Below are 14323 nucleotides of genomic sequence, written 5' to 3' on the forward strand. Positions count from 1 at the left end.
GTTAAAAGCCTAGAGTCTCTTCTGAGACTCAAGGCAATCTCTTAATTATAACCTTCGTAAAAAAGAAAACTACATACTTCCAACATACAGTGGCACAGAATATACATTACCATTCCACAAGGGAGGAAAGCAGTCATAGTGAGGAAATACTGGATCAGAGCAAGCCTGAAACCCAGCAGGGCACATACCAAATCCTTTAGCCCCCTGCCTATTTCAAAGGGCTTAGATGGCTCTGCCCTTCCAATTTTGCTGACTACAACATATATTTCTCTCTTGGGCGGATTCCAATCTATGTATGCAGCTCTTCTATGTATATCTCCCAGCTTTGACATCTCCAAAATCTTGGGGTCTCCATCACAACCCAGGTCACACTGTACAGCTTGATGCAGTAGCCTCTCTGAGCCTCTTGCTCTTGTGGTCTTCACACAGGGACAGCCTTACCACACAGTGCCTTGCCTTGGTGGCTTTCTAAAACCATGGAGGACAACCCCTTCATTCTTGCATCCTTCAGGCCTCTAAAGCCACCACCACATGGATGACCCAGCTAAACTCAGCTGCCAGCTTGGGGCAGACCCTGGCCTCTTGAATTACTGCAGCAGCAACTTTCATTCAGTTGCTCTCTAGGAGCAAAAATCTCCGTAGGCTCTTGTTCACAAGTCGGAATCTGATCTGTGTGACACCCTTCTGGCGTTCCAGGGCATATTATAGCAAGCCTCTGTTTAGCTGCACTAAGCTCCTTAGCAATGAGAGTCTCTCTTCTCACACATGCTTGGCTGTTAAACTTCCTATGGCTTTTCTTTCCCTAAATTGTACATTTGTATTTCTTACTGCCTCACTTTCTCTTTTTCCTTTGTAGACCTGCATAAGTATTATTAATAATAAATCGACTACAAACTTGACATTATGCAGTCTTGAAATTTCCAAAGATTAAATATCTACAACACATTTTTTATTGGATATTTTATTTACATTTCAGATGTAATCCTCTTTCCCCATTTCCCCCCTACCTAGGAACCCCCTATCCTATCCCCCTCCTCCTGCTTCTATGAGACTATGCCCTCACCCACCCACCCGCTCCCACCTCCCCACCCATGATTTCCCCCTCACTGGGACGTCCAGCTTTCACTGAACCAAGGACTTCTTCACCCACCTATGTCTGACAATGTCATCCTCCCCTATGTATGAAGCTGGGGCCATGGGTCCCTCCTTATGTGCTCCTAGGCTGGTGGTTTAGACCCTGGGAGCTCTGGTTGGTTGGTATTGTTGCTCTCCCCATGGGACCACAAATCCTTTCAGCTCCTTCAGTCTTCTCTCTCACTCCTCCATTGGGAATCCCATGGTCAGTTCAACAGTTAGCTGTGAGCATCTGCCTCTGCATATTTCAGCCTCTGGCAGACCTCTAAGGAGACAGCATCAGGCTCCTGTCAACATGCACTTCCTGGCATCCACATCAGTATCTACCTTTGGTGACTGCACAAGGGATGGATACCCAGGTGGAGCAGTCTCCAGATGGAAAAGGGCCAAAGTACCCACACTTTGGTTTTCCTTGTTCATGAGCTTCATGTGATCTGTGAGGTGTATCTTGGATATTGTGAGCCTTTGGGCTAATATCCACTTATTAGTGAGTAGTGCATACCATGTGCGTTCTTTTGTGATTGGGTTACCTCACTCAGGATGATATTTTCTAGTTCCATCCATTTGCCTAAGATTTTCTTGAATTCATTGTTTTTAATAGCTGAGTAATACTCCATTGTGTAAATGTACCACATTTTTTTGTATCCATTCCTCTGTTGAAGGACATCTGGGTTCTTTCCAGCTTCTGGCTATTATAAATAAGGCTGCTATGAACATAGTAGAACATATGTCCTTGTTATATTTTGGAGCATCTTCCGGGTATAAAGGTCCAGGAGTAACATATAACTTTTCAATTCAGTCTCAGGTAATCTCTCAGGACTTGGGCAGAAAACAGCCAGACTCTTTGCCAAATGTCACAGGAATGGCCTCCAGCTCAGTTGCTACTATAGCCCATGCTTCTTATCTCTGACACCCTTTGAGCCAGGCCTCTGCAGTCTGCATTGCTCTCATCACTAGTGGCTTTCAGGCCGCTATGGAGACAGTTAAGCTCTCTTACAGCATTTTATTGCTTTTCTAGTCCCCAGATCCAAAGGCTTCTACATTCCAAAGCAAAGCAAAAAGACCCACAGCCAACTGAACAAAACCAAACAACAACAAGAACAACAACAAAATGTGATCTGGTTTTTCAATAAAACCTCTTCTCTGTGACCATTTTCTGTCTAAGTTAATTTCCTGTTGATGTGATAAAGCATCATAACTAAGCAAGTTATAGAGGAAGGAGTTTATTCTGGCTCATAGTCCATAGGGTTAGAGACCATAACGGTGGGAACAACATGGCAGCAATCACCAAGCAGGAGGAGCAGGAAGCTGAAAGTTCTCATGTCTTCGATGGCAAGCACAAGGGAAGAGGGTGAACTGGAAGAGGAAGCTTTCACAGCCTGCCTTCAGTGGCATACCTCCTCCAGCAAGGCTGAATCTCCTAAATCTTTTCAAATATCATCACCAACTGGGTACCAAGTGTTCAAATACCCAAGCCTACACTTACAGGGTCATTTCTTATTCAGACCACCGCAGTTAGTTTATATATAAATTATGTCTTTGTATATAGCTGTATATATATATATATATATATATATATATATATATATATATATGAATTATTTTATCTTAACCCACTGGAATCTTGGTTTCCTTACCTAGAAATGATCAACAACAACTGTAAAAACACCCAGATCAAGCAAACTGATCCGTTGTCCTCAGCCCTAGCTGCCTGTTGGATGTGCAGGTAGTCAAGTCCCCCTCTCGGAGACTTGTCTGTGGGTGTGCTTGGTGCTGGGAAGTACTAAAGGCCCCTGGGGGAGTGTAAGGCTCAGCTGTGCTTCATGAGTTTAGGGTTTTCTAGGTTTGTATGATTATAAAAATTCTCTAAGAGTCCAAGTATAGCATGAAAGGTGTTCTTGCTAACCTTGGTGTGGTGCTGAAAGGTCTATATTTTTGACAGAGCATCCATGGTTGTGCTAGCATCCTGCAGTAACTCCAGTGCAGACATGTAACCCAGAGTTCAGTGTCTCTGCTGTTTATTAGCAAAGGACTTTAGGCAAGGTCCTCAAGCTTCTTATTCCTCTTCAGATTCCTCAACTGCACAGGGGGGCGATATGTGCTGTGTGGTGTGTGGATGGTCCCCATAGGCTCCTATATTTGAATATAGTCACCAGGGAATGGGACTATTTGAAAGGATTACAAAGACTCAGAGACGTTGCCTTGTTGCAATAGGTGTGTCTTTGCTGGAGGAAACTGGGGTTGGGCTTTGAGATTTCAAAAGCCCACACTCAGTCCAGGTCTCTCTCTGCCTGTGGATCAGCATGTAAAGCTCTGAGCTACTTCTCCAGCATCATGTGTGCCACCATGCTCCCCACCATGATGACAACGAGCTAACCTCTGGACCTGTGAGCAAGCGCCCAGTTAAAATGCTTTCTTTTATAAGAATTGCCTTGGTTTTAGTGTCTCTTCACAGCAGCAGAACAGTGACACACACATGTGCCTACTTCATGAGGTCCCTAAGACAAATGAACAGGAATCCAAGTCATGGGACCAACAGTGACATCTGAGTCATTGTCACTATAGAATCTGCCCCCTGGTATCAGCCTGGACACCATCATCAGGTAGACTGGCCACAGGAATGAACTGGAAGTGGAGATGGAGTGTTACAAGTAAGAACAGCCTCTGCTTTGAGCTGAGAGCACAGGGCTGTAGGGTTGGGAGACTTCTGGGTCAAGGCTGTAGATATAAGTCATCTTGCAATTGTTTAATGAGAGACTACCTCCTGGTCTGGATAGAACACATGCATGGAGAACAGTGTTCAGCTGAACTGCTTCCCCAGCTCAAGGCCCATAAAGGAAAAGAATGAGGTTCCTATTATAAGAAAAATCAAATATGAGTCTTTTCTATCAGATGCTCTAAAACTAGTGTTCAGGACAAGGAATTAAAATCTTTTTACCACCCGACTCCCACACACAATAACTGTGGACTTCTATGGAAATACTTTAATTCCCCCTCCCCCAGTGAAATCTTTATTTTCACAAAGGTCCATTGCTGTATTCTAGGCATTTGATGGCCTGGATCAGTGACCCTTCTTCTCTTCCTTCCTTTCCTTTGTACCAGTTCGGTTCAGATTAGCTAGTTAAGACTGTGAGTTGGATCCCAGTCAATGGGGAAAAACAGTCACCACCTGAGTTAGAATAAGCAAGTGCAATTCCTGCCTTGGTGTGTGGCCACCCTTCTGATCAAGAGTACAGTTTGCCTTGTCCAGACACTTGAGGTAGAATGGTGCACTCTTTCTTTGAGAGCCTGAACTCCTTTCTAACACTCTCCCATCCCCAGCTACCACAGGCCACCCACACCCATCAAAAAACTTACGCTTTTGAGTAGTTCAGAACAAAGTCCACTCCCTTTTCACTATCAAACTGGATATCTCGGGGCAGATCCTTGTGGCATTTGGCATCAATACTCAAAGGGAAGCCGGGGTTCCACTCCATCCATCTATCGTGAGAAAAGTGAAAACACTGTGTTAAAGATGGCCCTTTTGGCCGTCCCCTGAGCTGAGGTTGCCATGTTTGTCAGACAAGGTTATACACGGCAGTCTACTTTCCCACTATAAGCTCAATGCACTATAAGCAGAAGAACCAGGAATCTTTCCAATGTTGTATAACAACCATTTGTCCTATGGCATGATCACAACAGTAGATATGAGACTGGCTTATACCAAAGAGTTAGTGAATGGAACAGATGTTTATTCATACATAGAAAGGAGTGAGGAAGATCCTAGGGACCTCACTTAACACAGGCGACTTTGAACAGCCCCAGCCCCTAAGAGGGGTCTGCCTTGACAGTCAAAGGAAGAGGGCTTTAAGGCTCCCATGCTACACTCAGCTAGTGTCAAATGTCCTGCCAGCGTGGCCAGTGCACATCCTGATTCTGTGTGTGGTGGTTGGAGGAGGAGACAGTTTTCATGGTGGAATCATAGGGCATTAGAGGAAGTGAGAAAGAACACTGGGTGCAGACCACTGATGGAATGCCTCTGTAACATCTGGCCTGCAGCAGGTTGGGAGGTGGTCACGCCAAAGTAGTTCCCTCAGGAGAGAAGCAGACACCTAAGATGTTTAACTCTTAGAGCCTCCACACATCAACTCACGGAATACTCTCTGAGAACAAACTAATGAAAACAAAGTCGTGTTTATCCATTTGGGACAGAGAAAATAAATTGGTTTCGCTTAAATGCTGCAATATTCATTCTGAGCTCAGTTTTCAATATATTCCCAGTTTCTCTTGCAATTAAAGCTCCCTTTAGGGATGCAGGTTTTGGACATCGAGAAGCCTTCAGGACTTTAATATGACCTTGTGCTTCTACTGGTGGCAACTCCTCATCTTCTCCTTGGTGTCTGGCTTGCCCAGGGACCCTCTTAGATAGGAACATTCCTGGAAAGAAACTGTGTGTACAGAGCTGATGGACTGATCAAAACTTTGATGAGTTTGTGGAGTTTGGAATATCACAGGTCCAAGAACATTGTTGGAAATCTAGTCTCTCCTTCACAATCTGGGTGGGGGAGGGTTGTTTCTGTGTCTTTGAAGAATGTTCCTTCCCTAATTTAAGGTTCAAAGAACAGAGGGCTGATTGATAGGCACTTTTGTTAGGGTAACATCCTAATCTAGCTTTGAATTTGTTGGCCAGTCCACCAGTAGGGGGCCCACTGGCCCTACTGGTGGGAGAAACACTCTCCAGGCCTTTATGGCTTTGTCTTAAGTCAAGAGTGTGAGGAAAAAGTAGGATGTTTGCCCCTCCTCCCTTTGAAATCTATTTTAAGGTCCCACTGTCTGTCAGAGATCTGCCTGACTTCTAGACCCTCCTCAGCAGGCTTTATGAAAACCTTCCATTTTTGTTGTTCCTGTGACCTTTACCACAAGTACATTAATAAGCATAAAAATGAGAACAGTGTACAAACGTTGTTTATTTGGAAAAATGAATAGAGGTGTCTCCAATACACATCCGAAAGTGAGCCAGCTATTGGCTGTACAATCACCCACTGTACGATCACCCACCAGTCAACTATCATCCGTTACATAAATGCTTTGCTCTTCATGCATGGCAGTTCAAAGGATGCAATGACTTCAAAGGGTTGAGTGGAGCTGAAGTTTTCAGTGATCCAGTGTACCAGGTGAAATGTGCACCAGGGATAGCATTCACGTTTTATTTTAGTTTTAAAATTATATTTATTGTGAACTTGTGTGTAGATGATATGTGTAAGCGTATGTGAGTGTGGTTGTGTTCACAGCATTGAATGCTGGTTTAAAACTAGATAGGCAGAGCCATCCAGGTGGTCCACTTTAATCCAAGCACTCAGGAGGCAGAGGCAGATGGGTATGACAATGTGTCTTTAGGAGGGACATGCTCCTCTAGCAGAGTAACAGTAGTAATTGTTCTCCTAGGCCCATGACTCATCTAGTCTCAAGTTTGTGGTCTCGTTAGCAGTTTCCAGATGTGGGTTTCATCTCATGGAATAGGCTTCAAATATGATTTTTAAAAAGTGGTTGGTTATTCCATGTTTGTGCTATTATTGTATCAGTATATCTTGCAAGGCAGGGCACAGTTATAAGTCTTAGGGTTTGTTCCTGGGTAAGACTGATGACTACGCTTCTCCTCTGGTCACATGTATATAGCACCTTCCAGCACTGTGAATGCTAGTCAGTATGGCTAAAGCTTCTGGTTGGATGCCAGCTCAATTTTTTTCATGTTTGACGATGTAAGAGGGTTCTTCAGCAATAAGGCTTTCTGTCAGGTTCTGGAGGATAAATAATAGCACTGGCAATAGCCTATCTGGTTTATGGGGGACTGTCTGTGGGTCACTTTTGATCAATGACTCAACAAGATGTAACCCATTCCTGATACTGGGGGTTTGACTTGATAGTATATGATGTATAATTGGAGCACTGTCTCTTCCATTGTATGGTAACTCCATTTAAATCTGTTAACCATTTTAGGAAGCTTTGAGAGTTGCGAGTTTCCATATGGCCATTCAAAAGGCCTTTAGTATTGGTTGTCCCTCCCATATTTTCTCCTCTGCCATGGATTCCTGGCCTCTCCCCATTTAAACCTTCTATTTTAGTTTCTCTTATGTTTACCCATAATACTATATTCTGTGTCTCTTTTTGGGGGAGATTCCTTCCTCTCTCTGATCTCACATGAACTACCTAACCTCTGTGGCTATTTTAAATGAAACAGACACGTGGAAAACTTAAAATGTAATATCCACATATAAGAGAAATCATGTGACATATGAAATTACAGCATATGGAGTGATAATATTCTCTCCGTGAGTCAAGAGTAGCTAACAGAAAGTTCAGTACCATGCATGAGAAGGTCCGTTTGAGCTGTTGATCAGGGAAATCCAAGAGAGCTCCGGAGACAATCTAGGCTATTGCTTTTGTCCGTGATTGCCTCTCAGAAGAAGTTAAAGGCAGGTCCTTAATGCTGAGGACACCATGCACTCCACACATAAAACATGGAGGATTTGGGCTGGAAAGGAACCGAAAGAGGCCCCTGAGGACTCGCTTTCATGGCACCAGAAGGTGATAAGCTGTGTTTCAGACATAGGGAAGGAAAGTGTCAATAGTCTTAGCCAGTTGTAGTTGCCTAAAAACCACAATGACCACCATGGCAAGATATTCTTAAAGGGCAGTAGTGGTACCTATACCTTGGCATAACCAACAGCTGTCTACTGGGACTCAAAGCCTGCTTAATAGGAAAGAAATTCTTCTTGGCTCTGGAAACCTAGCCAGCTGCACTTGACTAGGGAGGTCATTGATTGCACTACTGCCAATTTTTGGAACCAGTATAATTCTTTTTTTTGTTTGTTTGTTTTTTTGTTTTTTTGTTTTTTTTTTTTTTTTTTTGAGACAGGGTTTCTCTGTGTAGCCCTGGCTGTCCTGGAACTCACTCTGTAGACCAGGCTGGCCTCGAACTCAGAAATCCACCTGCCTCTGCCTCTCAAGTGCTGGGATTAAAGGCGTGCACCACCACCGCCCGGCACCAGTATAATTCTTAACAGAATTCTGAATACCCAACACCCACAGGCAAGTGTAACTTTCAACCCTCATCAAAGGAACTTCTTTTTGCAGCAGCAGGAGACCATTACAGAAAGCCACAACTATCAAAATGAAGAGAAGAAATGGTTGGGTGACACCCAGGGGATGGATCTACCACACAACTCCAGCACCTCAGGCTCAGGAAGCATCAAAGAAGAGGGGGCAGAAAGATCGAAAGAATCAGAGGATCAGAAGGTCTGCTGTGTCATAGTCTCTTCTAGCTATGACAGGAAGGCTACAGCCATAAAATCCCAACAACACGGCTGCCATAAAAGAACCCAAACAATTCCAAAAACAATTGTCATTCCAACACAGACTGGGGAAAATCTCGGGCCCACTCCTAGATGAAGAGCTACAAGTAATTAACATCTGCAGAGAGAACGAGAGCCAGTCTTGCCAAGAGGTGAACCGCTTGGTTTGTTATCTAATACCAAGCCCTAGAAACATCCATATGCAGGCAACACTTAGGGAACAGGGGCTCAGCAGGTTGTGTTTATATGTTGACTGGTTTTTATATATATTTACCAACAAAGGTTAAAAAAAATGAGGAGGCTGTGAATTGGGGGATGGGTAGACGTTGGAAGGGAAGGAGTTAGGAGAGAAGTGATGTGATCATATTTTAATTAAGTTATAAAAAAGACTTTTAAAAATAGTTGTTTTTAATTTAAATATTTTAATGCTTTCATTCATTTAATTGATAAATAAAATTATACATATTTGTAGTGAATTTTAGAAAAAAAGACTTTTTGGCTGGCTAGCTGCCTGCTTCCCTTATGTACTACCTTTTTCTCCTTTAGGCCGTGTGTTGAATTATTTTAACTTTAGGGATGATATTACTATTTTCTGTAATACATAAATGTTTTGTCAGATGCAGAGGGAGGAAGAAAGGTCATATTGAGACCAGGGTAGCTAGTAAATTGGTATGAATGAAGGGTGTCTTCCTTAACAACTGCTCTCCTGGCTGCTAGGCCTCCTGTTTATCAGCTCCTCGGAATGCGCCTTCTTAGTGTCAGAGGACAGAAAACAGCACTTGGCTTCTGCATCCACAAAATGTAACATTTGCCTGACATAACTGTGAACTAATGTTCTCAGAAAAGAATGCTGCACTTATCTAAAAGTTTTACAAGGCTCATTAGCTTAAGGGACCTTGGTTATTGTAAAGAGTTGGTGTGTAGATCTAGAGAAAAACTATCTTGGGCCAGCTTTTGTCTCTTTAGTAGCCAATTGTTGCCTGACTTATCATCCTTCCAACTATCAGGTACAATTGTTGTACTGTATAAACACACCAGCAGCTTCTTTACTAACCCCAACGCTGAGACTACCGCCAAGTAACTCTCATACCTGTAGCAGCTTGCCCCCAGTTTGATGTAGCTCATGCAGCCCGTGTTCCCGCTGATGTGCTTGGAAAATGCTTTGGTTTAAGGCTCCCTCGTATTCTGTGGGCATGGATGTTTATGCAATCGCTTCTGTGTGGGAATTCAGCATGTAGAGCATCCAAGCCAACCAGGCCAGGGCCATTCATATTTACTTCACAACACATAATCTCATTTTATGTGAGGTAAGAGCTGTTTTGAGACAAGAGTTTAATGTTCTGGAGACAGAACTGCAAATGCTTAAATGACTTATATATCAGATGTACAGGTTGCTTCTCTGTGTATAACATTCAAAACAAACATAGGTAGGAATCGAGCTGAATGTTCACCAGTCGGAGAGTCATTGGCTCAGCCTGTAGTGCTATGTATAAACCACGAACATGTAGCAATTTATAAAGAAGAAAACAATGAGACACAAGTCCATCCAATATCAGGCAAGAATAAAAATGTCTCATGTTGAATGTGTTGGTGATGCAGGGGAATGGCATCTTACAGCAACACCAGCTAAGGGTGGAAAGTGTCTGGACAGCTGGGAAAACAATTACACAGATCTAGAGAACTCAGAAGACACACACACTTAGTAATCCCACAGATCTGCATCTAGACATATTCCCCAGAGTAATTTTTCTCATGAGAACATGGACAGTCAGAAAGCTCACTGTGGCTCGGTCCTGAAGCACTAGGAGGTATCCATGTGTCTGTTCACCAGCAGGTAGTCAAATGAACATGGTAAAGTGGTACCCAAGAAAGATGCCCCCGGGGCTAGGAGTAAAGTGCTTGTGCAGGTCCTGGGTTCAGTTTCTAGAACCACAAAACCAAAAATGTGTGATACATTTAACTATACAGAAATTAAAATGAAAGGCTGTCAAGGTGTTTCAATGGCTGGTCTTTGGAGCATAATGATGAATGAAAACTGAAAGACACAGTCATATTAGATCAGGGATGTGAGAGCCCTCAGATCACAGGGTTCTGTGTCACAACCACAGACAGTGCACTCCGTGAAGCCAGGGGCCACAGAGCTCTGACCTGGGCCCTTTCCGTGCCCTTTCCCAGATGGCCTACTGAGTCATGCCAGCAGCGTTCCTGGAAGTATTATCTTGAAAAGCTTCCATAATCTGGAAGCCCGAAAAATCTATGTGAAAGGGGAACTTCATGATTGTGCAGGCAGTGCAAAGTTCAGTGTTTCCTGACCGGAAATGGGGCCACGGGTTGGGGTAAGGCTGCTGAAAAGAGCAGCTGAGTGGAGGAGGGAGTAAAATAAGGACTTAAGAAAGGGACAAGATATCTCACAACCCCTTCTCATCTTCTCCGAAAGACCCAGGTTGTGATGAAGTAAACGGCTTCCAGGAGGTCAGGCTAGGTTGCCATCTCTTAGGTGAATGGATAAGAAGTCTAATTAGGCACCAAACCACAGCAAGATGTTAGTGACTGACAGCAGATTAAGCCACTCTGGAGTTTTGTCTTAACCCATCCCGCAGACTAGAAGTCTTGCAGAACTCTATAAAGGGCTTTGTCACAGGAGGTTAAAGTGGAGAAGAGAGCTGAAGAAGCTTTCTTCAGCCCCATAGAAGGGAAGGCAGACTCTGTCTGAGCCCTGTATCCACTACAGAAGTCCCAAAATAGTTCAGAGGGTGCTGAGTGGAAAGGCTTGCACACACATTGAATTTTTGGCATGATTACAGTGTAATCAGGTTACTTTCTCACACCAGGCAGTGAAAGTTCAGGAGTTTTTTTTTAACTTTTTAACTGTGAACTAGAGTATATAGACATGTGCATTTATCTCTCTCTCTCAATCTGTTTCCCTGTTTTTTCTCCCTCTTTCTCTCTCTCCCTCTTTCTTTCCCCTTCCCCTCTCAGACCCTAAACATCTCTCTTGCCACCTCCCCATTCAGTGAGAGTACCCTTAAACCTTACTCTTCGAATTGGCATGCTTAATTTTCTTTTCTTTTTTGAAACAGATTGGCCTTGAACATCTGGGACTAAATGATTCTTCTGTTTAGTCTCCCAAATACTCTAGGACAATAGGTACAGCACCGAGCCCAGTCACTCTTGGGATGTGATGTCACTTCTTCATTATTGGTCATAGCTCCACTGCCACATGCTTCCCTTAGCAACAGAATCCAGATCCCAGGGCCAGCTGCATGTGCTTCTGGCATCTTGCCTTCATCGTGTGATCATCCTTATTGGTCTCTTAGTGGCTCACTGATAGATACTACCTGGCAGTATGAAGTGAAATAAACCCTTTCCTTCCCAAATTGCATTTGGTCATGGTGTCTTATTACACCAACAGGAACCCCAAGGAAGACAGTTGCCATGAACATTTGCATACAAGTATTTGGTGTAGACATTTGACTTAGTTACTATTGTTAATATCATTGCAGCTCAGGGGACGGAGGCCATGGCTCTTATCCATGCTAGGTAAGTGCTTTGCCGTTAGCCACACCTCTAATTCTGGCTGTATTATTCTTGGAAACACCTATGATAAGAAGTGCTGGTGGGTCACATGATGATACTATCTGTAATTTTGAGGAAGAACTGATGTGTCTCCCGGAATGGCTATGGCTGTTTGACCCTACCAGAGTGCTGGGGTTTGACCCTGCCCCTCCTTGGCAGCATTTGTTATAACCTGTCTTTTTTAACCTTTGTTAGAGTTCTCTATATATTTTGAATTCAAGCTCCTTACTGGATGCAGTTTGTGTAGGTTGGTCCATTCTATCTTTTTACTGTTTTGGTGGTGTTTACTAAAGTATAGAAGATTTATGTTTCAACAAAGTCCAGCGTGGCAATTGTCCTTGTGCTGTGTGTGCTTGATGTCATAGCTAAGAGGGTTTTCTGAGTCTGGTTATGATGATTTGTTTGTCTGTTCTCTACATGTTGTATAGATTCTGTTCCTACACTGAAGTCTATGCTGCAATTTGAATTAATTAATATTTTTTCAGGTTTATAGGCATATAATTTTCATACCATAAGATTTACCCAATGACAGTCAATAACTAAAGTCTTCTTTTTAAATCTTTGTAACAGATATGGGTAACCATCACTATAGTCAATATTAAAACATTTGTATGATTCCCCAAGGGAACCCATATCTTTAGCCATCATTGCTATTACTGACCCGTCTGTCCCTAGGCAACATCTATAGTTTGGGTAACAAAGGCCTGACTCCTGCTAGTGGTCTTCCTGGGAAATGGTTTATCAGAAGTTCAGTCATGGGGCACACATTGAGGGGATGTTGGACCCTGGGCCCCTTTGTCTGTCTTCCAGCTGCTGTGAGGTAAGTAGCTTTGTTCTCTACTGCAATGACTCTGCAATGACATGCTTCTTTGACACAAGGCAAAACCATGGGTCCTCCTGGCTGTAAACCAAAACTTCCAAAACTATAATCTAAACTAAACATTTCCTATTTTAAATTATTTTACCTCAGATACTTTTAATCTAAGAAAAAAGCTAACAGTGGTGGTTAATGTTGACAGTCAGCTTGAGGGGACTTAGAATCACTTGGGTGATAACCTCCAGCACGCTTGAGAGGTAGTTGCTACAGTGCCATTAATTGACATAGGAAGACCCACCCGAAATGTAGATAGTATCATTCCATGAGATGGGGTCCTAGACTTTGCCTCTATGTCTTCTCTCAGACTGTACAAAAATACAAAACAGCAAACAAACCAAAGTCCTAGGCGAAACGATCTCATTTCAGTTGCTTTTCTCAAGCATTTTGTCACAGTGATGAGAACAGTAGATAATATATAAGATTGGGAAGTAAGGTATTGCCATGGCAATGCAGATCATGTGGCTGTTTTCCGCTACATGCATTCCCTCTCTCTCTCTCTCTCTCTCTCTCTCTCTCTCTCTCTCTCTCTCTCTCTCTCTCTCTCTCTCTCTCTCTGTGTGTGTGTGTGTGTATACCTACCACGACATGTATGTGCAGGTCAGAGGACAACTTTTGGGAGTCTTTTATTTCTACAGATAGTGAATGAAATACTAATAGCTGCTACAACATGTATGAGCCTATAAACTATCATGTTAAGTAAAAGAAGCCAGTCATAAGTGTAATTGATTGTATTGTTCATTTTATAAGGACTGTTCAGATCAGTTCAGATCTTTAAAGACACTAGTCTATGTGTGGCCGCTATGCTACTTTAGGTCTTATTTACTTCTACCTTTGTTGTGATTTGACAAAGTATTTGATAAAAGCAGCTTTCTAAGAGAAGGCTTACTGTGGTTCACAGTTGAAGGGTGTACTCCATCTTGGTGGAGAAAACCCAGAAGGGTGGGGTTGTTACCACCTCAGTTAACCCAATCTGAAATCTCTCTTGTAGTCATGCCCAGAGATTTGTTTCCTGGGTAATCCTACATCCTGTCAAGTTGACAAGATTAACTATCACAAGCCCAGCATCCTTGTCAATTTGATATTCAAACACAACACTTTTAAGCCATAAACTCTCATTGTTGTTCTTTATATGTTCATGCCAGTCTTCTAATGGAAAATAAGTTTTCCATCTCTGAAAGCCCTCAAAGCTTTAACAGTTCCAAGATCGTCAGAAAGTCCAAAGCCTCTTCTGAAATGCAAGGCAATCTCTCTCATTGGACACCTGCATAAGAGCAGCAAGCAGTACCTGTAGCCCAGGCTAGATGCTATCGTGTCTTGACATTTCTGCTGCCAAATATATTAGTCCATTATTCATTAATTAAGCCTCACTCCAGTTTTCAGGCCATGGGCAGAATAAAGCCAGATC

The 14323-nt window shown here is 43.0% G+C and overlaps 1 protein-coding gene across 3 annotated transcripts in view; it reads right to left on the minus strand.

The window, feature by feature from the left end:
- The window catches only part of Alox5 (arachidonate 5-lipoxygenase), a 55125-nt gene that overhangs the window by 22734 nt on the left and 18068 nt on the right, over positions 1–14323 (minus strand). For all 3 annotated transcript variants that reach the window (XR_013112578.1, XM_076940346.1, XM_034511620.2), the window contains exon 4: positions 4492–4614. Coding sequence is in view for 2 of the 3 variants with exons in the window: in XM_076940346.1 (XP_076796461.1) it covers positions 4492–4614 (123 nt within the window). In the remaining variant the exon portion in view is untranslated. The remainder of the gene's footprint in view (positions 1–4491; positions 4615–14323) is intronic.

Source organism: Arvicanthis niloticus, chromosome 9 (assembly GCF_011762505.2).
Source record: "Arvicanthis niloticus isolate mArvNil1 chromosome 9, mArvNil1.pat.X, whole genome shotgun sequence".
NCBI lineage: Eukaryota > Metazoa > Chordata > Mammalia > Rodentia > Muridae > Arvicanthis > Arvicanthis niloticus.